Source organism: Clarias gariepinus, chromosome 17 (genome assembly GCF_024256425.1).
Source record: "Clarias gariepinus isolate MV-2021 ecotype Netherlands chromosome 17, CGAR_prim_01v2, whole genome shotgun sequence".
In the NCBI taxonomy this organism is placed as follows: domain Eukaryota; kingdom Metazoa; phylum Chordata; class Actinopteri; order Siluriformes; family Clariidae; genus Clarias; species Clarias gariepinus.
Genome location: NC_071116.1, coordinates 28470503 through 28494309, shown reverse-complemented (window position 1 = coordinate 28494309; position 23807 = coordinate 28470503). Strand labels below are relative to the sequence as shown.

General features: G+C 40.4%; 1 protein-coding gene across 3 annotated transcripts in view; it reads right to left on the bottom strand.

The window, feature by feature from the left end:
* Nucleotides 1-23807, bottom strand: part of igsf9a (immunoglobulin superfamily, member 9a) — a 41464-nt gene that overhangs the window by 14453 nt on the left and 3204 nt on the right. For 2 of the 3 annotated variants that reach the window (XM_053475854.1, XM_053475856.1), the window contains exons 2-5: nucleotides 13815-13922; nucleotides 13509-13703; nucleotides 3473-3619; nucleotides 354-505 (exon numbers count right to left, since the gene is read on the bottom strand). In XM_053475854.1, coding sequence (XP_053331829.1) covers nucleotides 354-505; nucleotides 3473-3619; nucleotides 13509-13703; nucleotides 13815-13887 — 567 coding nt within the window. In that variant the 5' untranslated portion in view covers nucleotides 13888-13922. The remainder of the gene's footprint in view (nucleotides 1-353; nucleotides 506-3472; nucleotides 3620-13508; nucleotides 13704-13814; nucleotides 13923-23807) is intronic. The other variant, XM_053475855.1, reaches the window with a different exon arrangement.

Sequence of the window (23807 nt, the reverse complement as noted above, 5' to 3'; positions counted from 1 at the left end):
GTTATCAGTTCCAGCTTTCTACACTGATTATATGTGTATATTTGTGAAACCTTGTAGTTGATGTTTATCATGAGAACTAAGGAAGAGAGAACTTTTATCAGTTTTATCCTAGAAAATATTTTAATTCGCATACTTGCTAAAAAGCAATGCCAGATTTAAAGAGCAGCTTTTTGAGATTCCGCTGTGGTTCTCTTATTATTATTATTATTATTATTATTATTATTTAACACTTTCAGTTTGTTGGATAGAAAGAAATTAGCAACATGGTATCCCACAAAGTTCTCTGTTAGGCCCTTTTATCAGTCTCGCCTTTATACTCAACTGCACATGTGAAACTCACACATGTATCTTACCTTCACATCGCTGGTCCGGTTCATTACAACACCATCTTTATACCACTTGATGGTGGGAGGAGGGTTGCCATAGGCAACGCACTTCAAAGTGATTGGTCTGCCGAGAAGGGCTTCTGTGATAGAGGGCGGAGTTTCGCTGAACACAGGAGGGGCTGAAAGTACAAATAAACACATGTTTTGGGAAATAAATATCAAGTCAGGACATAAATCCTCATGATCCTCAACCTCATCATCATCATCATACAGACAGGAACACAAATGGGTAGAGACCTGATCTAATTGCTCCTTTAACTTAACCCTTAACCTTTAACCCTGTACACCAGGGCGCCCTTGTGTCATAATTCCTCCCTGGACTTTTTCTGAGACGTTATAAAGAATGCTAAAGCTTGGCAGAAAGTAGTACAGATCGTGATGCCACATAGCTAATACAGTTAGTTTGCTAGCTTCTGTACTGGAAACAAAGTGTGCCTACGTAGTACAAGGCCTAGCATGTAACATGTTACTGTAGTGGGCTGCAGAAGGATAAAACAAACACTATACGGACCACGCCCATGAGCTTATCCACATGATAAAGCCTACTAGGATGATTTCACCTTAGGCACCGTGGCCAGGAACGTCCCCCGCTATTATTATTCTCTGTACTTGGGTTCACTAGCATATTTTCACTCTCCGATACAGCAGGTGGCAGTATGCTGATTTGAGAGCCACCATTAAACACAAAGAGAGGAAGAGAACAAGGACGTCAGTCTTTATGCCATGCCTCAAATAATTGATATTTCTGAAAAAAGTCAAGTGCAATCAGCTGTGGCTGCGGCATGCACACGGAGGTTTCGAACGAGACAGACAGCACTCGTGACATTGCATCAAATCACTTTTCAAGTACAGTTGATGCTTTATTTTTACATGTCAAAAGAAGTGTGGAAGCTTTACGTCAAAGCGAAACATAACGAACACTACATACTGTAAATACCGGGTTTGTCTGCATTCCTGCCCTTACTCAGTTCACCCAGTTTATCTGTGGACGGAGTGAGAATGTGGCTCAGTGTGACAGGGCTTTAAAATTGGGGTTAAACCAATCGATGTCCTGTACAGAACCAACGACGTGCTCTAAGATCTAGTAACTTCCATGTCTGATTCGATCTGTGCCCAAGTATTCTAGAGGAAGAAGACATTTTTCTTTGGACCACCATTTCCAGTGGATCACACGCTCACAGTTCCTGAGCACCAAACTATTAGTTCTCACCGGAATAAATGAACCAGAATTCAACGAACGTCAAGTGTTCTTGACGCCCATAGCGGCACACGTTTCTTTCTACTTTTATGTTCTTTATTTTCAGTGATATTTAACACAATTATTACAGAAACTTTGAAAGTTAAAGCCCAAGCCCTTAATGCTCTTAACATTCATGTTAAAGGTTAACATGGGTGTTAGACAACCACATCTTGTGCGTGTTTGCTAATCCTATGCAGATCTCTTACTTATTTAAAAGCAAAACACAACCTGATCCAGTGCTGAAAAGCTTTAAACAGTAAAGTTTAAATCTGAAGACCTATAACAGCTAACTGGTGAAGTCATTACGTAATCATTACTAGCGCTAACGAAGCCGTTCTTCATAGACATCAGGCTGCAGGTTGGTGTTTCCTCTGAGAATAAGACACCAGGTCTCTCTCTCTTTCTCTCACACACACACACACACACACACACACACACACACACTCTCTCCATGTACAATATTATGCAATTTCCCCAGTGGGATCAATACCATAATACACGTCACCTCTCCAAACTCGTGCACCTGAGGTTACAGTAAATCCCTCGCGGCTCTCCTCGGGTTAGCCAGCTTATAAAAAACATGCCAGTTTTCCAGACGGATGATCATGTTTATGGTTTTTTTATGCTTTACAAATATCCTAGGTGTGTGTCACGCTTTGTGGTTTCAAAAGATCGTTTTGAAGGTCATCTAAAAAATTATAATAATAATAAAAATAAAGTATTGCTAGTGTGTTGAAGAAAGATCGACTGCTTGTTTCTTTTTAAAGTGTATAACTTTTAAATATTTTTACAAATTTTTTTTTTACTTCAAATCTGCTTTTTTTTTTGTAAGTTAGCATGAGGTTGTTTAAAAGCTAGGTAAAGAAGCAGTGTTTATTAGAGATACAGAAGGGTGAGCAAATGCGCATCAGAAACATGGTAAAGCACCAGACGAAGGTTGCATGAACTTCTAAAGCTTCTACAGCGTGCCAGGAGACTACAGCGTGGTCACGGCAGAGGCCTGAAGAGGTCACAACAACTCAGTGACGTCCGTGAGGCCGTGCTTGTGTGACGTCAGTAAGAGGTTTTAGTTACGCCATTAACTGGTCAGTGCTGTTGCTACTACGTCCTTATTACGTCTTGTTTCCTCACCAGGCTTTTTTTTAACACCTCCAAAAAAAGCGTGGAAGCTCCACATCGAGGGAGACGCAACCAACACTAGGTTTCTACTGCGTTCCTGCCCTTGCTCCGTCCTCCCAGTTTTCTGAGGACGTAGTGGGGACGTGTTACACGTCTCAGTGGCATTAAATTAGGAGTTAAAGAACATGATGTCCTGTACAGACTCGATGTCTCGGGACAGAGAAGACTGGAGTGCGTTATAACAGTGAAGAGGACATAATGGTTGGGGTGCACAAACTTTTGCCCTTTCATTCATTTACTCTTCTGCGTATCTATGAGAAACAGATTAGGAACAGATGTTTAACACACACACACACACACACACACCCAGGTAACAGGTGCACAGTGTGAGAAATGAGCACCCATACATTTTTTAACATGAGTGTGTGCGTGCGTGTGTGTGTGCGTGTGTGTGTGTGTGTGATAACAATGGCTTTGTTCTGCTAATACAATGCTATTGTGTGTGTATCACGCTCAAGCTGCATTCCTGCTGGAGGTAGAAGAATACAACACATCCCCAGCGTCATATGAGAGGTTATTAATAAATATCTACACAGTTCTCTCTCTCTGGTCTCTCTCTGGTCTCTCTTTCTCTCTCTCTCTCTCGTCTCTCTCTCTCTCTCTCTCTCGTCTCTCTCTCTCTCTCTCTCTCGTCTCTCTCTCTGGTCTCTCTCTCTCTCTCTCTCACCTGTGACTGAGATTAGCGTCCAGCTCCCGTTCCGCGTCTCCTCCGAGGATTTATCCAGCAGCAGGAGGCGACACTCGTACCAGCCTGCATCCTCCAGGACGAGAGCGTCCACCCTCAGAGCCGTCCCCTCGGCGAGAGACACCCGACCTGGAGAAAGGTCAAAGGGCCGCGCTCATGAAAACATGTGATACACAAGTGTTACAGTAGAGCTTTTTCACACAGGTACCATAATCTGCACCTTCTACCAAATCTACCTAATAAAGAAGAGAGAAAAAATGTCTCCGTAATGCCTAAAAGAAAGGAAGAAAGAAGAGCGAGGAAATATTCAGGAAATAATCTTGAAAAGAAAGGGGGATAGAAAAAAGGATGGCATGGAGAAAAGAAATTATTTAGGGGGAAATGAGAGCTGTGAAATACGGAGGGAGCGATAAAAGGAAGTAAAGGAAAAAAATGAATGAATTACAGGAAGGGAAATATTTAGGGGAGGAATAAAGAAAGGAGAGAAGAAGAGCAATAAAAGGAGGAAGGAAAAATAATAAAAAGGAACAAAAGTAGGACGTTATAAAGGACAAAAAAAGAAAAAACAAGGAAAGGGAATTCATTTATGTTAAGCCTAAAATTAAAGAAGGACAACAGAATTAGAGAAAGAAGGAAGGAAGAAAGAAAGAAGAAAAAGGGGACGTAAAGGAAGGAAGGAAGGAAGGAAGGAAGGATAGGAAAACAAAAAAACTGAATACAGAAAGAAAAAGAAAAAATGCAGGGAGGTAGAACAAGGACAGGTGGAAGGAATAAACTGGTCTCAGTCTGTTAGCCATGTGAGCCTGGAGTCTCTGATGCAAAACACCAGAACCGAGCTTCGGACCCAGAACCCAGACTGAACACTCGGCTCCATCCAGCACTCAGTGTTTTAGTGTTTCTGTGCTGATCTTATTATTGCCCTTTAAACTATTCCTTTAAAGATGAGATTTCAGGTGTGTGTGTGTGTGTGTGTGTGTGTGTGTGTGTGTGTGTGTGTGTGTGTGTGTGTGTGTGTGTGTGTGCGTGCTTAAAAACAGGTGGTAAGACAGTAAACACACTGCGGTGTGTCACGTTACCGAGAAGCTTCAGATCAAAACACACTCTTCATCCTCGTCATCATCATCATCATCATCACTGGTTTATCACTCGCCACTTAAAAGCAAAGTAATAAACCACATGTGCAAGTTTCACATTACAAAACATCACACACACGCACACACACACACACACACGCACACACACACAGAGTTCTACAGCTTCTGAAACCCAATCTCACAGTTGCCAGGTGACTACACCCTCTCTCTCTCTCTCTCTCTCTTTCTCCTCAATGCCTCTTTTATTCTTGCGGTTTTTAAACCGCTCTAAATTGTAGAGAAGCGATCCCGTCTCTAAACCCTCAACCAAAAAAAACTTGTTGCAGTTTTATCTCTCATCAGAAACACTTTCTATCCCTGTGATGGTGATGATCAGCTCTGATTGGTCAGAAGGTGTTGATTAGTTTTCTATAATAGCAGCTCTGATCACATACACAGGATGAGTAAAAAGTTTTCTCTGTTTTAAAGATTTGTTATACAAAACCTACAAAAGGGGGAACAATTAGCACTGAGGGGGAACAGAAAGTCTGTCTGCACTGCACTGGTTCATCCAAGAAAATGTGTTACTGTAGAACAGGACGGAGAATAATCTCAAGAAAAAAGAGAAAAAGGGAAAAGGAAAAAAATGAGAAATTAAAAGGAATTCATTAAAAGAAGAAGAGCAGGGGAAAGAAAGGAGGAATAATATTTAGGAAAATGAAGGAAGGGAAAAAAGAAAGGATGAAAGAATGAGGGTAATTTAAGAAAAAAGAAAGCAAAAAAGAGAGTAATTAAGAAAGAAGGAAAGAAAGAAAGAAAGAAAGAAAGAAAGAAAGAAAGAAAGAACATAAAAAATTAAAAGAAACATAAGTACAGATAAAGGGATAGAAATTTGTATCCTTTGTTGAAATCGCAGTGGTGTGAGGGGGAAACACTCAGCATTGAGGGGGAACAAGAAGTCTGTCTGCACCGAGGATTCAATCAAGAAAGGAAGTGACTTCGGGGATTAAAGGAAAAGAAGGGATGAAGGACAAATAAAGGAGCAAGAAGGGAGGAAATTAATTAGGGACGAACACAAAGAAAAAAACGGAAAGAAGGAAATAATTTAGGGACAGAAGTGGGGAAGGGAAGAGCAGGGAAAAGGAAAGGCAATACGGATGGAAGGAGGGATTAGCGGAGGGTGTATATTATTATTCTATTATAGAATTTATATCGTTATAATAAATTAAAGAATAAAACTGTTCTGTGGAAATAATCAGCGCTGAAGTCCGTCTGCTCTGTTATCATCCTTACATCCTCACTCAGAGTGATGAAGAAGTGACTCAGGGTTCTCAGTGTTAAGGTGTGTGTGTGTGTGTGTGTGTGTGTGTGTGTGGTGTGGGGTTTTAATGCTAGCGGCTAATGCTAATCATTAAGCCGCTCCCTTGAGGACGCGACTGCACCATGGAGTCCAGGCGGTGATGACAGCAGGAAGTGAGGGGTGAGAGGATCACACTGATCACACTGACCTGTCCCTGCACACACACACACACACACACACGCAGGGGCTCGGACGAGTCAGCGCGCGAGTTAAACAGCAGCGCCAGGACCTGCAGCCAGGGGCGAGATTTGAATGCAGTTGCCATGGAGACGAGGATTAAAATCACATGAGCATGAGAGAGAGAGAGAGAGAGGGCAGAGTAAAGAGAAACGAAAAGAAAGAGGTAAAGATAATGGAGAGACTGAGACAGAAAAGAAAAATAGAACTGAGAGAGAGAGAGAGAGAGAAGTTTAAAGCTCTACACAAAGTCAACAAAGTGACAAAGTTTTCAAAGGCATCATCTGTGTGTGTCCACCTGCTTCCTCATTCAGGAGGGAACCACTTCAAAAGAGCACGCACACACACACACACACACACACACACTCTCTCTCTCTCTCTCTCTCTCTCTCTCACACACACACACACATTGTTGCTGAGTGATTATCCACACTTCACTGCACACTGCAAACTCACTGAACAAACACACACACACACACACACACACTCAGTCTGTTGTAACATCACTCGAAAGGGTTTAACTTTACTACAGACTCGCCCTCACTTCCTGTGTTCAACACTCACTTCCTGTTTACAGCAGGAAAAATACTGAGGTTTTATTAAAATCATTCAACATTTCTGTACATGTTTTGGGGTTAGGGGGTGACAGGGGGGGGGGGGGGGGGGCGGGGGGGGGGGGGGGGGCTGGTGTGTGTGTGTGTGTGTGTGTGTGTGTGTGTGAGACAATCTGACCCTAGAAAAACTCACGCTTCAGCGCTTTGCTAACAGGCGTGATGTGACCCGGAGCCTCGTCAGAACTCAGCGTCAGGAGCTTTTATGATCAATACCAACCTGCTGCGGTACGAGAGGAGCAACATACTGTCATGTGCAGGAAAAGGAACTTCTGATGCTGATAGACTTCCTGCTTCAGAGGAAGGAAGGAAAGGAAGGAAATGCCAAGGGGGAAAGAAAACTAAGGAAGTAAGGATCCTTGTTTCTTTCTTTCCTTCATTTCTTCCTTTTTAGAAAGAAAGAAAGGAAGAACATACAACCAAATTAAAGAAAGAATGTAAAAGAAACTAAACAGCTGTAGGGCAGAAGAAGAATAATGAAGATGTAATGTAAGGATGAAAGGAAGAATAAGACTGAACAAAACTGAAAAAGGAAGAAAGAAGGGAAAGAAGTTATAAAGAAAACTAAATATGTAAAAAGGGAAAGATAAACAGAAGGAATGAAGGGACAAAAACAAAAAGGAAGAATGAAAGAAGGGTTGAAAAAGCAAAGAAGAAGGTGAAAATAATCTAAAAATTAAGGAAAGGAAGAATGAATAAGAAAGAAAGGATGATTCCCTTTGAACTAAGGACAGAAGGAAGGAGGAAAAGAAGGAAAACTAAAGAAGGAAGGAGGCAACTTTCCTTCCTTTTTCTATATAAAGAAGAAAGAAAGAAAGAAAGGAAACCAAAAAGGAAATGAATGGAGATGTTTTATTAATTATTTATATGTTCACTGAGTAAACACAAACACACACACACACACACACACACACACACAGTGCTGTAGCGTGTCACGGCTAATCTTGTGTCTCAGAGCCATGAGTTCTGTCCCAAACCCGCACTAACTCGCTCCATGCCTAACACGGCCCGGGGGCCCGAAACGGGGCCATCCATCGTCCCCTCTGTCTCTTCTGCCCCGGCCAGTGTTTTTTCCCGTGCACACACACGCTCTCGTGTTTCAGCGGAAGAGGGCAGGTAGTGTTTCACGCTGCGCCACGCTACCCTCCACGCTACCCGTCGGCCTCGCTGCCATTGTCCTGCCCTGTTTTCATTTGAAATTTGAATCATAGCAGGTTTAAAGACTCGAAACTTCAGTGGCAGCCCGTGAAAGAGAGAGAGATGTGACGCAGGGCTTCGGGTCACTCCAGACGTCGGGGGAGGGGTGGGAAAAGAGAGATAATAGAGGGGGAGGGCGGGGGCGTGGGGGTGTGTTTCTTCAGCCTGGGGCACAATGACCACGAATACACTGCTGGAATAAACTCACACACTAACAATGAGGGCTTTCCATTGTTCAGACACGCCAAGCGTACCAGCATGGACAGACAATAGCGTGCACACACACACACACACACACACACACACACACATACAAGTGTGTATGAGCATCTCCAGTACTATATGTATATTCAGAATGCAGAATTGCTTTACAGAGTGGAGCAAAAAACTGAGAGAAAAACATTCATGAGTCAAAAATAAAATGTAATAAAAATTCAATAAATAATTTCACTGAGAGAAAAAGAATTAAGGAATGAAAATTAATGAAAGAAGAGGAATAAAGTTTGCCAAAAAAATTAAGAAAGGTGATAATGTAGAAATGAAAATAACATAGTTTAAAAAGTCAAAAGAGGGGAGAAAAAAACTAACGGGAGGAAGGGAAAGGAAGAACGAAAGAAAAAAAATAATTAGAAAGGAAGAAAGAAACGGTAGAAATGAGCAAAGGTTATGTAGAGAAAAAAGTAAAATAAGTAAAGAATGCAAGTGAAGGGAGAAAAAATAAATGAAAAGGTATGAAAGAAAAAAGAAAGAAGGAAGAAAAGAATAGAGGGTTGAGGGACTTTGGAAGATAGAAAAGGAAGAAAAGGGAGAAAGAAAAGTAAAGAAGAACAGATGCAAGTAGTGGAGGAGTGAAAGTAAGGTAGTAAAGGGAAAAAAAAGGAACAGGAAGAAACCATTATATGTTTTTATCCGTGTATTTGTTCATGTGAAGCGTTTTCTGTACAAGTCCCTGTGACTGAGCTGTTGCTATAGCAACAAAAAGGGTACGAGGCCGAGCGCATCCATATAAACCTGTGGCTCGTGTTACGGCTCGGACTCCTGTTTAATCCAATCAGAGTCGAGAACTCTTACAGCGGTAATCTTAACTCATAAGTGTTAATGTGAGAAAGCGTAAGAGTGTGTGTGTGTGTGCGTGTGTGTGTGTGTTAAACGTTTATTGGGAAACTCATCCAACTCCCAGTACTGTATAAAGCATTCCAGTCCTCTAGTCGAGATCATGTGACACACCGATCTCTTCTATGCTCTTCTATTTAGAGTCAGTTACTCGTCTTCCCGTAACACACACCTCCATCTCCTCTGTGTACTAAACACACTCTCGGACACTTTTTCACAACAGCAGTGAAAAGCTCATTTCCTCTTTTGCTGAGTCGCTGGACGGGCAGCGAAGGTGACCTGCTCACTCACAGCGCGATCGCCCACCACTCAGGAGGAAAACCCAAAACACTGAAACCGGAGACTCCTTTCATATCTCACCTAAAGATGTCCTTAAACTAAACGTCACCATATCAAATAGGCTTTTTATTGAACTGTGTTTAATGTGAAGCAGTTGCTATAGAAACCGTGACATATTTGTATAAACCTGTTTAATTCATGCGGCAGTAGAAAATTGATCAAGTTTCTCTAACCAGTTATACTACACAAACTCTAAGAGTAAAACCTGAAGCGAAAGAAAGAAAGAAAGAAAGAAAGAAAGAAAGAAATGAGTGTTACGTATAAATAAAAAAAAAAAAAAAAGGAAAAAAAACTTGAAGAAGAACGGAAGAAAGTAAAGCAGAAGCCAGGCTATAGTAGTAAAGGGAGGGAGGGAAGGAAGGAAAAAAGGCAAGGAAGGAAAAAAGTGTGATTAATGTTATGCATGAATGAAAATAGGATTAAAGAAAGAAGTGAGGGAAAAAATTAAGAATAACTAAGGTAAGGTAAGTGAAGGAAGGAAGGAAGGAAGGAAGGAGGCACAGTAGGAAAAACAAAGAAACAAATAAACAAAGAAATTAATGAAATGTATAAATGAAAATAAGAGGATGAAAGAAAAAAGAAATGAGGGGAAAAATTAAAGAAGAACGGAAATAAAGTTTAGGGTACTGAAGGAAAGAAGGAAGTGGCAAAGTAGGGAAGTAAGAAATAATAAGTGGAATATAAAACAGAAGATTTTGCCCAGATGTGACATCGTGTCCTGAAACAACACAAACTGTCTGTACTCTAACGGTTCTAACATCCTGGAGTAAGACTAACACACTACACCGAGCAACACTGGACCAGCAGAGACACGGGCTCTAACCTGAGGCCGTGTAAACGACACCCTGCTCTTCGTCCTCATCATCCTCGTCCTCGTCACCCCACCCTCCTGTAAGTTAACGGTGATCTCCACCCGAGTGAAAACGTCTCTGGATCTTTTGTTGTTGCTCAAACAGAAAGGAGAGCTCGGTGTCAGACGAGACGCCAAATCCTAAATCCTTCCAGACGTCTTTGTTCTGCTCCTGTTCTCCATCAGCTACGTGTTTCGCTTCCTTCTTAGGGAATGTGAGAGATACGGTATCGAGTGTGAAGCCCCGTTCTCCCAGGCAGAGGGGAGTTTACACTTTTATAATCTGATATTCTCAGGCTGAACTCACACCGAGTGCTTCTTTACGCTCGTGATTATTGTTAATACTTTGACTCTCTGCTTTTAACATAACACAAAATCATTAAGCACAATTAAGAGTAAATAAAGAACGTCATAGTCTTTTCTATAAGCTTATGTTTATATAAAGTATGTAATGTTGTGAATTATCCTCAAATCAACTTATTATAATAGTATAACAGCTATAAACATGTCTACAATAATAATAATTTTGCCAGGGATGGAAAAAAAAAAAAAACTTGATCGTGCATAAGAAATAAGTTGATTATGGTTCTATAACAGCAGCCTCCTAAAGCGATGATAAAGTAATAAACATGTGATAAGCATCTGGTAAAAGCGCAGTGCGATCTAAATAGACGTAGGAATAATAACTCGGTTCGATCTCATCGCGCATCGTCGCAGTGTGAGAGGAGGACGTTCTTTTGTTTGTAGAAGTGGAATGCACCTGAAAATGAGACAACAGCCACCATGTGCTTCCTCTGGAATGTAATTCCAGACCACTGCATCTTTTTTAACTGCTTTTAGGGAGCGGGACAAAAGTGGTGTCTGGGTGAATGAACTGGCTAGTGTTACTTGATAGGAGAATGCAAGTATGCTACCTGTCCCGCGCGACTCTTAGCTCGGGGCGGCTGTAGCGAGATTCGAAGTCTCGATCTTAGGCTGATGGGGCAAAGACTTTTATGCTCTGCCACTCTTAAGCCTGGTGCAGTTGGTCACATTAATGCTGTAAAGCGTGAAACAAGTCAGGTCCTGTTCTCACTTATGTTATAGCAGCTATAAACTGTTGCCTCCTTAAAAGCCTTTCACATTTAAAGCTACAAAGAAACGACACGTGTATACTCATCTATTCTGATATAACTATAGTTATTAAACTTTAATAGTTATAGCTTTGTCTCACTGTGTTGTTGGACTCCTTCCATAAATGTTCAATAAACTTTACTGGAAAAGTCCGGTCCGAGCTGTACGTGTACAGAACATCAACCCACATCTCCCTGAGTCGAGGAATTCTACCACACCAGGACAGAAAGGACCTTCGGCTCAATCTTAGGTTACGGAAAGTATTATTTATAACATGTTCACTATACTTAGATACAGAGTTTTGATTTAGCATCAATGCTAACAATGTGAAGGCTGTGGTTCTTAAACAAGCAAGTAATTCTTCTTGCTTCTTAGAAATGGAAACCAGATGAAAATCATCTGCAATCATGTGAAACCCGAGGCAGGGAATTTCATCCCTGGCACAAAAAAAATAAATAAATACCTAAGTGACACTTACACCATGCTAACAATCGCTAATAGTTTCACTGTACAAACTAGTAACCTGACTCCACTGATTGTAGAGTTGAAAACTTCCTACAAACATTCCTTTCTGAATCGTCCTGGAAGCGAAGAAACGGGTGACAGATGCACGGCTACACTCCCGGCTAATGAAATCTTTCTCTCGGCTAATGAAAGGTCGTAGGGTCGAAACCCCCCGGTTGGATCAGGGGCACGATGGCGCTGTAAACTCTGCAGCCTCCAACGTAACCACGGCAGCCGGTTTTAGCGCCATTGTGTCCGGTTTTTTTTTAAGGACAAGCTCGACTCGCAGCCCATTGGCTCAGGTGCCCTATTCATACCCGCTCTTTGTGCTGAGCACACAATACGGAATGATGTAATGAGATGGAGGGAAAGCGAGAACCTCCCTTCAGACACAGAAGAGAGTACAGTTACAGCAACTCGGGAGCGACGGGGTTTAGGAATTAGCAAAACAGGTACAGGAGCATGAGACGACTTAATAAGAGATAACGAGGGGGTTTGCTGAGAAATAACTTAAAAATTACAGATACATACAATTTGAATCCTGAAGGTAACTGGATTCAGTGTGTGTACACATTATTAATCCGCACACAAAGAACCTTTATATAGGATATCTTACTAATTACCACTACAGACTTCATCATAACTTTATTAGCTCCATTTATTATATAAAGTTCCATTTATTGCTTTAATGTCTACAAAGAAAAAACAGTCTTGTGTTCGTATTAGCTACATATGGGGGGTCACAAACTTATGGAAAGTATGATTTTCTGGAATGGTGTTTTTAGTAATGCGCATAAATTAGAGACCTAGATATGGAACAGAGCGCGCAACACTGACGACACCATTCCATCACAAGAACTCACACTTTGCATAAGTAAATACCCCCACCCCGTGAGCACCCTTGGTATAAATATTTAACAACCACAGCAATAAAAAAAAACTGTAGAGGGTTGCCAGGTCTTAGCAAAATTACTATTCCAACCACAGTACGTTTTAAAAGCCCCCCAAAAAAGCATAATTTTTGCACACACATTTCGAGGGAAGGATGTTCACTGTAGTGCGCGCGCATTTCTCACTAGCTATTTGCAAAATCCCTATTTATCATCGTCTTGTGCCATATATAAGCAATGCTTCCATCTCTTTATGTCCTCCAAAAGAAAAGGTTCTATGCAGTCATGTTCAAAAGTATGTACCCCCTCTTTTAATACTGTTTTGTTGTTCTTTTCACAAAAAAGTGTAAGTCTCAGGATTAGGCAAATACAATCTCAGACAAAAAACATCATATAACGTTTTTCACCATGCCATTATTTATTTAACAAAGATTAAGCCATAAATGTGGGCAATACATTCGGGCAATACTAAGTACCCCCTTACTGATTCTACAGGATTTAAGAGGCTTAGTTGCAGCCAGGTGCTGCTAATCATCAGCTGTTGATTAATTGATGATCAGCAGGTGTGCAAATCTCTACAAAAGCAGACTTTTATTTTTTTTTACAGTTTGAATGTCTAAAGCATTCAGGTGTGTGTTAACACAATGTCAAGTGGGGGAAAGATATAAGCAATAGTCTTAGAGAAGCGATTGTTACTGCACATCAATCTGGAAAGGGTTATAAAGATGATTTATCTTAAACTTAAAACAAACGCTATGCTAGTCATGCTAGTCAGATCTGAATGAGCTCACCTTCATATCTGGGATGAACTCTTGGTGCGTGTGCGCCGAACTTGATGAGGATGGGAATGTCGTAATCCCGACGGACCCACTCGACTATGTGCAGCGGACCCAAGGAAACGTCCCTCGGAGGACTGAGGGGACAGTTCAGGATCGCTGAATCTCCCTGTTTCACCCGCAGTGTGGCCCGCTCACCTCCGACTCCACCTAACACAGAATAACACAAACTAACTGGTTACTTATATAGGCATAAATTCATTACAGGATTGATTTTATTATACAGGACATCGCTATACTTTAGGTAAGATCTTTACTCACCCAATAAACAGAGCACCAGAGCAGCAGCAGCAGTAATTATGACCCCGGGTACAGGTTGCTCCTTTAGTGCCATGGCAGCCGTTCAAACACTCTCAGACATCTCCTATACTGAAATAAACGTCAACCAAGCGAAACATTATTCAACAGTCAATGTTCTGAAGTCATCAAGATTCTTAAAACAGAGCATTTTTGCAAATAGTCGGTTAAGTGCAAAGATTTTGGACACCATTATGAATCAAGAATTTATATGCAATTTATAGCAACAAACAAAATATTGCAAAACAAAACGTAGACAAACGTGCAGCTTTTTTTAAGTGACTAAAACAAAGCCCTGACACTGGAGACTCCTTCCATAAATGTTACATATACATGTCTTTAAAAGTAAAAGTGTCATCAAACCAACAATTAAAGACATTTTAATGCTAATTTATAGTGGGTCACTTGAAATTAGCTGTTTTTTATGGAAGTTATAACATTTACACTTATTGAAACCTCTAAGGATCAGCTGGGAAGTTGCATGGGAAAAACCTGATGGCTGAAACCATCAGTGAAAGTAGGAGCATTTCCACACACACACACACACACACACACACACACACACACAGTGATGGGAACTGACTGGATTGGGACTAAACAGCTGTGTGTCCATATGAAAACCACTTTTTAGTGAGCAAAAAAAAAAACACTTTATAATAAATTTGCTAGGAAGCATAAAGATTAAACTTCAGGGCGATGGAAATGAGTCCAGACTGAACCTATTCCAGAGTGATGGGTGTGTCAGGGTAAGAAGTGAAGCGTATGAAGAGACCCATCATGCATAGTGTCCACTGTACAAGCCTCTGCAGACAGTGTTATGATCTGGGGTTGATCAGTTGCTCAAGTCTAGACTTAGCAACGTTATGTGGCAAAAAATAAAGTCAGCTGATGACCTGAATGTACTGAATCACCGGGTTATCACATCTATGGAGTTTCTCTTCCCCAATGGCGCAGACATATTCCAGGACTGGATGAGGTTCTGAGTGCATGAGGAATCATTTTCACATACAAATGTGACACCACATAGTCAAAGATAAAGGAGCTCGAACAAAAAGTTACAGTGTATGATTTATTTGTGTAAGAATGAGCTTTGATGTAAACCTCTGATCTGATTCCTTTTATTCTATGTTTTATGGTGTATGCTCAAAATATGCTGGGCGTGTACAGTGGTGTGTTACGCAGCTAAAAGGATTAGCCGGTCTGAATAACTGGATTGTCCACTCGGGCATTGTTTAATAATTGTGTTTGGTTGATGAGCGGAACAAGGAAGAGTAAACAACCCACGAACAGACTGATGCGTCCACAGCACTATATTTAGCGAATAATGAAATGCTTATTAGCTTTCCTAGCACACGGTCATATTCAAATCCGCAACTCCACACCCAAATCCAGTGCACGGAGATCAATCTGTACGTGTGCATTTCTCCTCCTTCTATTCTTCCATACACATCACTAATATACAGTATTTTGTCTCTATATTTATTTTCCTGCACTGGTTTCTCATTAAAGAGCGATAGATCAGCACCATTAATGCCTATTGTTTTGTATATTGTACACTATTAACATTAATAACACTCGCACAGTACTGAATACATTTCCTTATATTCTATCTATAGAAAAAAAAACTAATTTTATCATTTTATTTTAAATGCTAAGTTATCTAAACGTGTCCAGTACCTCCAGTGAAGCTAATGAAGTGCCTGCTTGTTATGCAAAACTCATAGACATCATCTTATAAACCTGTAAAATAATTAATTTCGAGACCCCAGTGTCCTCAAAGCTAGTATCAGCCACTATGGCACTTGATCTAACCCTGCATGTTTGGAACTAATTGTTGAAATTACAGTGTTTCGATGACCGAAGGGAAAGGCTGTGATCATGTGACCAGAGGCTGAGTCAGATTCGGCCGTCATTTCCATTTCACAGAGATTCAAATGAGCTGCAGGTGACATGGCATGATGTAACCCAGGGCACTACTGAACCGGACACACGTCTAACACCGCTCGTGTCAGTTTAAACACTCTGTCATGTCCACCTACACGACAATAACACCAGTTTATGTCATTCCGCTGAATCGAGATAGCAACTTCCTCCTCCAGAGCATCTCCTGAAATGCTTTCATGTTTATGTTCACGTGCAGGACGTCATTTTGATGTAGGGTTTGGTTAGTTTGCTGCTTTGCTTTATGCAAAATCTGGGATCGGGTACTGGGAGTTCAAATCAGCACTTTATGCTAAAAAAGCAAAATACTTTTTGTAACCTTATTCATTACCGTCTTGAAGTAAGGAATAAAACACATTGTCATGCTGCTGTAAAAAAAAAAAATCTATAACAGCCTGGTGTGATGAATAATGAAAGTTAATTATTTTCCTATGAGGAAATGACTATAATAATGCAAAAATTTGTGAATTCTAATATTTAAAATGTATTAAAGAATAATAGGTGACATTATTGGCACCCTTAAGTGTCCTTGTGTTTAGCTTTTTCGCCTCACGCTTGCAGGGTTACGGGTTCGATTCCCATCTCAGGTCTGTGTGCATTGAGTTTGCATGGTGCAAAGTGTACCCTAGCTAGTGCCCTAAGTCCCCTGGGATGGGCTCCAGGCCTCCTGTGACCCTGCACATGATAAGCGGTATAGAGAATAAGTAAGCGAGGTGTCACTTTTTATCCTGTTAGAGTTGAATCTCATGTTGTGGAACGTCCATGAAGCAAGCTCTCGTTCTTATTCCAATGTAAGACAATAAGAACATGAACTCGTTTGCATTGAAAACTTTGTTGCATTCCAAGTGCTTCAATATAGACCTGTCATTGTCATCTGCGCTATTGTCCCAGCTGCTGTTACAGAAAATGAATCAACACCTTCTAACCAATCAGAATCCAGAATTCAACATCTGTAGTACAACATGGTATAAATCCTCACTAATCGCTTAGTAGGTCTGCGAACTGTTCCTCTTCTTTTTGTCTTTTTTTGATTTACGGGTATCGTTTCCGTTCCAAATCTATGGCGGACGCAAACTTTTGCACTCCACCATATCTGGAAGTTTTAGTGATGTTGCTGACTAGTTGAGTCATGGAGTTTATAGCACTATTTAAGGCCAAAGTCCTGAAAGCAAACACACACTTTGTTTGATGGCCGTGTGCTGCTGAAGATCAAGCAAAAGCCAAAAGCTACCTAACAGCTTTCAGGAACAAAGGTTGTTGTGTGTGTGTGTGTGTGTGTGTGTGTGTGTGAGACAGGGTTATGCATCATCACAGGTTCTGTCTGCATGAATGTTTACACACTATTGTGCGCTTTCATGAAAAGAGCTTCATACCTTAAACTCACATGAATCCTTTGTTAAATTAAACTAAATGTATGTTTAACCCTTTAAAAAATACCTTTTTTTTCTACTTTGAGAAATCTGAAGATCTGAGGTATTTCTCACTAAAATGTTAGTGTGTGAAATCTCGCCTTTGCTGTTTGCTGTGATTCCATTTCCATATAAGGAGCTTTAGCATTCAGTCACGTAGCTGTTTTTTTTCCACCTTTTTCTTTCCATTGTATTTTCACCAGGGCCGGGCATTATGAGCATCAAACATCAATACTGCTCTTAATGTCACAGTCACAATACTAAAATTGAGGCTTTGAAACCGGACAATGCAATTGATGCAGATGTTAAACTAACTATGTCAGATCGAAACCTAGAATACTTTACACCCCATGAAGAGAATGAACTAATTTCACTCATCTCTTCTGCAAATTCATTAACCTGTATATTAGATCCTGTACTGACACATTTTCTTAAACAGATAGTACCAGCAATAACAGAACTCCTGTTGAAAATAATTAATTCCTCACTCAGCATTGGATATGTTCCAAAATCTTTTAAATTAGCAGTTATTGAAACCTGACCTCGACCCCTGTCAGCTGTCCAATTACAGGCCAATATTAAACCTCCCTTTTATCTCTAAGATTCTGGAAAAGATAGTAGGGGAGCAGCTATGCTCATATCTACATAGAAATAGCATACATGAACTGTATCAGTCAGGATTTAAGCCTCAGCGCAGCACAGAAGCAGCACTTGTTAAAGTAGTAAATGACCTCCTATTGGCTTCTGATCAGGGTTGTGTAACCATGCTTGTATTACTCGACCTCAGCGCAGCTTTTGACACCATTGATCACAGTATTCTTCTTCACAGATTAGAAAATGTAGTAAGAATTAAGGGTAAACCCCTCTCCTGGCTCAGATCCTATTTGACCGATCGTTATCAGTATGTAGACTTGTGGTGTAGAAGTGAAGATGTATGTAGTATGTATGTAGTATGTAGAAGTGGTGAATATTCTGCATGCTCTCTAGTGGAGTTTGGTGTTCCACAAGGTTCAGTTTTAGGCCCACTGCTTTTTTCCCTTGCTTTCTCTGGGCGACATAATCCGTAAGCATGGTATTGGTTTTCATTGTTATGCTGACGACACACAGTTATATGTCTCAGCAAAACCTGATGAGAAAAACCAGCTTACTAAAGTTGAGCAATGTGTGCAGGAAATAAGAGATTGGATGATAATTAACTTCTTTCTGCTCAATCCTGGTAAGACAGAAGTTCTAGTCATAGGACCGCATTCGGCTAGAAGTAAGATTCTAGATCACACTATAACTTTACATGGCCTTTCTGTACATGGCCTTTTTTTCTGTACTGTGCAACAGTAAAAGACCTCGGTGTGATTATAGATTCCAGCCTTTCATTTGAAGCTCATGTAGATAATAATACCAGGATAGCATTCTTTCATCTCAAAAATATTGCCATGATAAGAAATATACTGTCGCTAAACGATGCAGAAAAACTAGTTCATGCTTTTATCACCTCTAGGTTGGACTATTGTAATGCCCTACTTGTCTGGTTGTTCAACTAGGTGAATAAACAAGCTTCATCTAGTCCAGAATGCAGCAGCGAGAGTCCTCACTAGAACCAGAAAATACAAGCACATCACACCTATCTTATCTTAACTCCATTGGCTCCCTGTGAAATTTCGCATTGTTTTAAAATACTACTCTTGACATATAAAGCATTAAATGGTCCGCGCCGCAGTATCTGTGTGAGCTGATAGTGTCTTACGATCCGCCATGCCTACTTCGATCAAAGGATGCAGGCTGCTTATCAGTACCAGTGCCCCCAGCTGTACCAAAACTACAGCTGGGGGCAGAGCTTTTTCTCACAAAGCCCCAAAATTATGGAATAGTCTTCCAAATAGTGTTCGGGACTCAGACATAGTCTCAGTGTTTAAGTCTCTTAGCCGTAGTGAAACATCTGAACGGTGCAAACGATTTAAAGAACTTCCATGAATGACGATCTCGGCTTTTAGGTGGCTCGAGTGAAACGCCTGATCCTTGAAAATCCGTAGATAAGATGTAGGTAACTTGCGAGAGAAAGAGTTGCATCTATCTGTGGTAACTGTACACACAATCGTTCACCAACAACATTCCACGTTACAGGAACTTAGCTAGGAGTTAATGCCACAACCCCATACAGTCCTGACTTTAGTGGAATATTGGGGTCCATGTTAACAACAGCTACCACTGGTTTTACGCTAGATGCCCTTCCTAACACAACCTTCCCAATTCATCCAGCACTGGTTTGGAATCGAACCCGTGTCTTCCCCATCGGGGAACCTAATTTCCTTGTGTTTAATATTGCTGCTTAAGATTTTTGGTCATTCTTAAATGTCATGTTACATATTGTAAATTCAGTATTGTGATTCATATTTAAAAAAAAAAACTATGCTAAATGATTCTATGCCATTTTACAAATTAAGTCATAAATAACTTTTTTATTACTTCAGTACTTTTGACCTCAGAACTCCATTCCAGACTCTAATCAGTAAAATGTCCTTGAAAACCAGGGGGATGGGGTAAGTTGGGGTCTTAAAGCAATAAAGCCATAAACAACGGCTGAGTATAAGGGCTACTCAAAGCAGAAAAAAGACAAAGCCAACTTTATCTCGTTTAACTTTAGCTCCTTGAAGCCGTACTCTCCATGGCAACCCCTTGATCCCGTGTTTACCCATAAACATCGACGCTAACATGCGCTGAGAGAGCTAACGCTAGCCACTAACCGTGTTTGTGTCCTGAAAGGGAAGGAAGAAACAGACGGCTGGTCTGGTTTAATGTCGAACTGGGTTCATGATCATGTTCTCAGATTTAATAATGCTGGGCAAAGCATTGATTGTCCGGGGCCTGAAAGACTAACCCATTTACTGTGCCAGTTCCGCTTGGCCTTTCCTGACCCAAACAGATGCTATGGGCAGATGGAAACGAGAAACAAGAAACGGTTAGAAAAGTCTCCTAATGGAGATTAGTGCATAGAGATTAGAGGATTCATCGTGCTTTGTTCTCTGGAGAAGAGATTAGACAATCAGTAATTGGAAAGCGTGGTTCGTTTAAACGGAACTGTAGCGGGTTCGCCGTCTCGCTCGGCCCGGTTCTTTAGGCAGGTGAGAAAATCTATTCAATTCAATTCAAATGGTCTTTGTCGCACAGCAGCTTTACAGAATAAACAAAAATAAAATGTATGGAAATGAGTTTGAAAAGTGAGAAGAAATACTGTATAAATCATTATCATTTTTGTCCCTGATGAACAAGCCGAGGGAGACCGTGTCAAGAAAAAACTCCCTGAGACGGCATTAGGAAGAAACCTTAAGAGGAACCGGACTCAACATCGAACCCATCCTAAAATCACATTTAGGTACGAAAGCATCTGAACGCTACAGTCTCGATCAACTTCAGAGTGAACTCTAATAAGAAAGTGATTCGACTCGGAATCGACTCGCCTACAGGAAGTGAATCGCACAAGTGATTAGTTCTATTTCTGAACGCTTATTAAAAGTTTCACAAAGACACAGGGTGTTAGTCACGACCTTATTTTAAATGTTCATTTCATTAAATGACGTGTGGAACCAGTTTAAAACAAATAGCAAACATGAACATAAGTATCTGTAAAGACTGAATCACAGCAAGGCTTTCCTCCACCACATGCAAACCGGACTAATGGAGAGGGAGGGAAGTGCAAACAAATCTATCCCTACCGCCAAGATCACACCCTGATCTCCATCACCAGGGTGTGTTTGTGTGTGTGTGTGTGTGTGTTTGTTTGCCAGTCTGTTACCACCCTGAGATTTGTCACTTTCTGTCATTACCTCGTCATCTGTCAAACCCTTACAGATGGCTGTCGCTCTGACACGGAGGTGATTGTGACTCTGATTGTGTGTGTGTGTGTGTGTGTGTGTGTATATAACAAGGCGTGCTGAGTTTATGACACTGATGTGACCTGTGGACCTTTAAGAGTCACATTTCTCATAAACAAGTTCAGCTCTTCATTCTAGTAGGATAAAATTAGGTATGAACACTAATCCTGACCTAAACTTGAACCTTTGGTACTGCTTATGCAAACTGAGTTTTGTATTGAGATGCTACAAAGTTGAGAAAATTGAGGTTTTTCTCATGTTTTAAAAGATTTTTTAAAGGGTTTTTTGTTTGACTTTATATAAATGAAAAAATAAGGGAAGTTGCATAATAATGTCAAAGCCATTCCAAGGTTAAATCCTTGGATTACTACAGTAAGTCTTTATTTGTCACATATACATTACTGCACGGCGAAATTCTTTCTTCGCATATCCCAGCGTAACTAGCATAGCCACCACATGCAAAAATTTAACAAAATTAATATGAAGTCAGTGGATTTTCTTTAAATTCCATGTAAATAAACTCATAAAAACTTTTCATACTGTACCATGTTTTAATTAAACTCCACTGAGTTTGGGTTGTTATTAGTTTGCAGGCATGTGATGTGCAGTATTTAACAAGACCAGCTTGTATTCTCAAAAGTTTTTATATTATTAACAGTGCCATTTTAATGTTATTAAGTTTCCATTAATAAAACAAAATGATGCAAAATCAAGCACATCCAACTTACAATTTTCAGGTTTTCTGGTTACTAAAAGTGATGTTTTAGTTTCTTCACTTATACAGTATGTGAAAGTTTCTCAGATTAAATCCCAGGATTTCTAGTGAACTAATTTTAACTCGAGAGAGATTTGCACAAATTCCTTCCACATTCCTGAAGGCCTTCTTCAACGTTTAATTATTTGCCCAATCTAATGATGAATCGTGGGCAGTGGTGGGAATTTTATTTCATTTCATTTCACACACATGAGGTAATACGATATTGTACAACCATCAGTCTCACTCTACTCCAAACGAAAGTGCTCTTTAGCAATGTACAGACGTTTCAACCCTAGCATTGCTCATTGTTCCTCGTTCCTAAACCAACACGCCATGAGTTTCTTACAGACTTTCACAAATGCATCAGTGTCAAGTTGAGATTTTTGAAATTTTCATCGTTAGTTGTTATCTGATCCCAGCGGATCATATCCTAATCCTGTCCTTATTCACGAATCTCACACTCACCTGAACACCGGCTCATCTGTTTCGGTTTAGTTTCAGTCCACTCTTATTTAAACCACACAAACCTAATTGTATCTTGTGAGTTCATTTGGTGATGGGTTAAAGTTGGGGCCAAAGTTTTACTCCAGATGCCTTTCCTGATCCGACCCACCCCACTGCGGGCGCTCTGGCCGGTGTGTCCCCAGTGCCTGGGGCTGGTTCTCTGACCCGGGACATGGCAGTGAAAGCACAGAATCCCACCAACTAATAATGGACGACTTTTCTAGTTATGAAATACTTTGTCTGCACTTTATCTCCACTTCATTCGTTTCAAAATCCCCAGTCTGAGTAAACTTGTTCTGGACCATTGTCAGCAAAATCACATGATAAAGACAAGCAAAATGCAAAGAACGCAGAGTGAAAGGAATGAGAATAGGTGTGAAAGGACTCGCTGGAACAAAGAAATGGCCTCAGGCTCGCTGTTAATTAATCTAAACACGCCTGTAGGTGGATCTAGCGAGCGCTACGATTAGTAATGGCATGTTGCACAGTATGGGTTTTAAATAGAATCTATAATCCGTCAAAGACTCAGCGATCAATTTAAAAATACCGCCAAGAACAAGAAAAGCTCTTGTGTAACTCAAGAGGATGTTTTATAGCAACGTAGAAATAAGAGAATTCCAAACAACTGATTGAAATTCAGTCAAAGCGGAACATTCTACAATAAACGATCGATAGGACACGCACAGCTTTTTAAAACTTAAAAAACTTTAGATTTAAAACTTTTTGAAATTCTGTAGAACATCAGCGTCAATGCAGAATGTCAATAGAGTCTTATTGCAGTTCTAGACTGTTCTATAGACCTGAGTGAAAGGTTCATAGAATTAACGTTTTAAAGCAAAAGTTCTATAGAATCCAAAGTCTATAGAGTTCTACAGACCTGAGTAAAATTATATAGCACAAGCAACTTGAAGTAAAGGCTCTAGAGTCCAATTGCAAGTCTATATAGGTTTATACACCTAAGTAGAAAGTCTATAGTGCATGCAATTTAAAGGAAAAGTTCTATAGGATCCAACCGCAGGTCTATGGAGTTCTACAGTCTTGTGTAAAGCAACTTGAACTAAATCTCGTGTGGAACCTCATTTCAGGTCTATAGAGTTCTACAGAAGTTCTACAGAGACCCTTTGTGACTAAAAGTTCTACAGAATGTGTTCCTCAAAGCGAGAGGCTATACTGTAGGCTAAAATAACAATTCTATTGGACACACGTCTCTGTCTCTCTACACAATTCTATAGAGTTCCATAGACGTTCTTTACAACATTCTACACAATATGTTGTTTCACTGTCACTAATGCAGTTTGATGCTAAAAGGTGTGCTGTTCTGATCTTTTGACCATGTGAAGGATGACCTTGCTTAACAAATTGGATAAAACAATACGTTCCTTTATATTATTCCATCCACACGCTGTAACAGTGGCAGCCAAACTAGCGGCTAAAGTGTAACTAAAGCCAAGTCCTACACGAGCAACTAAAAGGTTATGTT